Source organism: Propithecus coquereli, unplaced genomic scaffold (genome assembly GCF_000956105.1).
Source record: "Propithecus coquereli isolate 6110/MARCELLA unplaced genomic scaffold, Pcoq_1.0 Scaffold34, whole genome shotgun sequence".
Classification (NCBI taxonomy): domain Eukaryota; kingdom Metazoa; phylum Chordata; class Mammalia; order Primates; family Indriidae; genus Propithecus; species Propithecus coquereli.
Window position 1 is genome coordinate 7153317 of NW_012149063.1, and position 2082 is coordinate 7155398.

At 34.1% G+C, this 2082-nt stretch overlaps 1 protein-coding gene across 1 annotated transcript in view; it reads right to left on the bottom strand.

Moving 5' to 3' along the window:
* Positions 1–391: 391 nt before the first annotated feature.
* GPR155 (G protein-coupled receptor 155) overlaps positions 392–2082 on the bottom strand; it is a 44512-nt gene continuing 42821 nt past the window's right edge. Inside the window, exon 15 of the mRNA XM_012650689.1 lies at positions 392–1057. Coding sequence (XP_012506143.1) covers positions 757–1057 — 301 coding nt within the window. The 3' untranslated portion in view covers positions 392–756. The remainder of the gene's footprint in view (positions 1058–2082) is intronic.

The window sequence follows — 2082 nt, forward strand, 5'->3', positions numbered from 1 at the left end:
AATAAATGTAAAGTTGTCATAATTTAAGGTCCATTTCTTGTGAGCAATACACCTACAAAATCTGTCAATTTAAAGGAATAGTTAATAGGATGTTGATTTTGAAATTATAGCAAACAGTTGCAGAAAGCAATGATTTTACAATGTTGGCACATTAGTATTGTTTATGGTACAGTCAACCCTCCCTAAGTGCTGGTTCCTCATCCACAGAGTCAACCAACTGCAGATCAAAAATGTTAGGCCTACGATGGCTGCATATGTAGTGAACATGTATACTTTTTTCCCTTGTCTTTATTCCCTATAAGATACAGTATAACAACTACTTATATAACATTTACATTGTATTAGGCATTATAAGTAATCTAGAAATTATTTGAAGTATACGGGAGGATGTGAGTAGGTTATATGCAAATACTTCACCATTTTATAAAAGGGACTTGAACATTCTCAGATTTTGGTAGCTGCAGGAACACTGGAACCATTCCCCTGTGGATAATGAGGAATGACTGTAATTATTATATTCATTATCAGAACTTTAAATTTTGATTTTGTTTTCTTTTGCCTAAGTCAGTTTCCTATGTGTTTTAGTTACACATAAAATCACAGACCTTTAGCATGGGTTAGGAAAGCATCTTGTGAAATTTTACAGAAGAGGCAACTGAGGCTCAGAGAGGTATAACTTGCCTAAGGTCATATAGCTAAAAAGTAACAGACCTGGGGCTAGAATATAATTCCATATGGGGTTCTCCCTTTCATAATTTAGGTCTTAGGGGAAAGTGAGGATAGGGATGAATGCTCAATTTCTTTGTATCTTTCTTGTTGGGGGGTGGTTGTATTACTAGCAGTAGGACTCTGTTCAGGACTCCTTTGAAGAAATCTGTAAAACAAGTACTCATCTCGAAAGTCATATTCGTTGGTAATGTGTTGGATGACTCCCCCTTGCACCAGTCTATCTCCGTATATCACAGCTTCACCACGGTCAGAGGCAAGGCCGACTTCAATTAGCCAGCTCACCAGGTCGCAGCCACAAAAGGTCCCGGCAGAAGTCTTTGCACCACACCTGTATGTCAAAGGAATGATTCACCCATATGTTCTGTAAATCTCGTATCAGCACTGCATGATAGAGGACAAGCAAGAAAAAATAGAAGGAAACAAGGAGACAGCATGATAGTTAAAAGCATGGCAGGAATGAAACCGTTCTGAATACAAAGGGTTTATTAACTTGCTTGACCTTAGAAAGATCCATTGGAGAAAAATATGCTTGTGAAAGCAGAAATTCTTAAATAATAACAAAAAAAGACATAGCTAAAGTAAATGCATTTACAAAGAAATATTCTTTTTATAGTAGCATGGCCTTTTACAATCAGATCCATCCTGAAGACAGCTGAATATTATATAACTTATACTCTTAGTTATACTAAGTAATTTAATTGTCTCAGGAACATTAAATATTTTTCACAAGCTTTTAAGAAGTGATTATTTTCACTAAACTACTCAAATCAACATGATTTTCAGCTCTGTATACATCATATATACATATGCACTATATGCATCATAGTGTCCACAAGTAGCCTTTCTTCTTGCCCTCAGTAGCCAAGACAATCATCCTGATATATCTGTCAGGAATTTGCTTCATTAGGAAGCAATGAAGGAATACATGAGCTCTGTCTTGCTACAAATCTATTATAAGATTTTAAAAATGTACTTTGATTACGAATCTACTTCTTGATTATTTAAAATCTGTCTTCCTAATGCAAATGTGGGGTGCCTTAAGTATAAGCAAATGAACAAGGGAAAGAGAGATGAAAAAACCAATTACATGAATTTTGTACATTTTCATACAAATATGCAATAGACAGCATGAATCTGTCCACAAGTATCAGTGAAGCTATAAAACCTAAAGTACTTGATGATAGGAAACAGTGGATGAAAATCAAGATGAAATGAGAAACAGATGACAAAAATTTAAAAACATTTAACCATAAATGAATATACATGAGAGTTTCATATAAAAATTACAAAAAAGATTAATATACATGAAAAATTTTCTCAAGTACATAAAATCACAATATTTTAATATCAGTA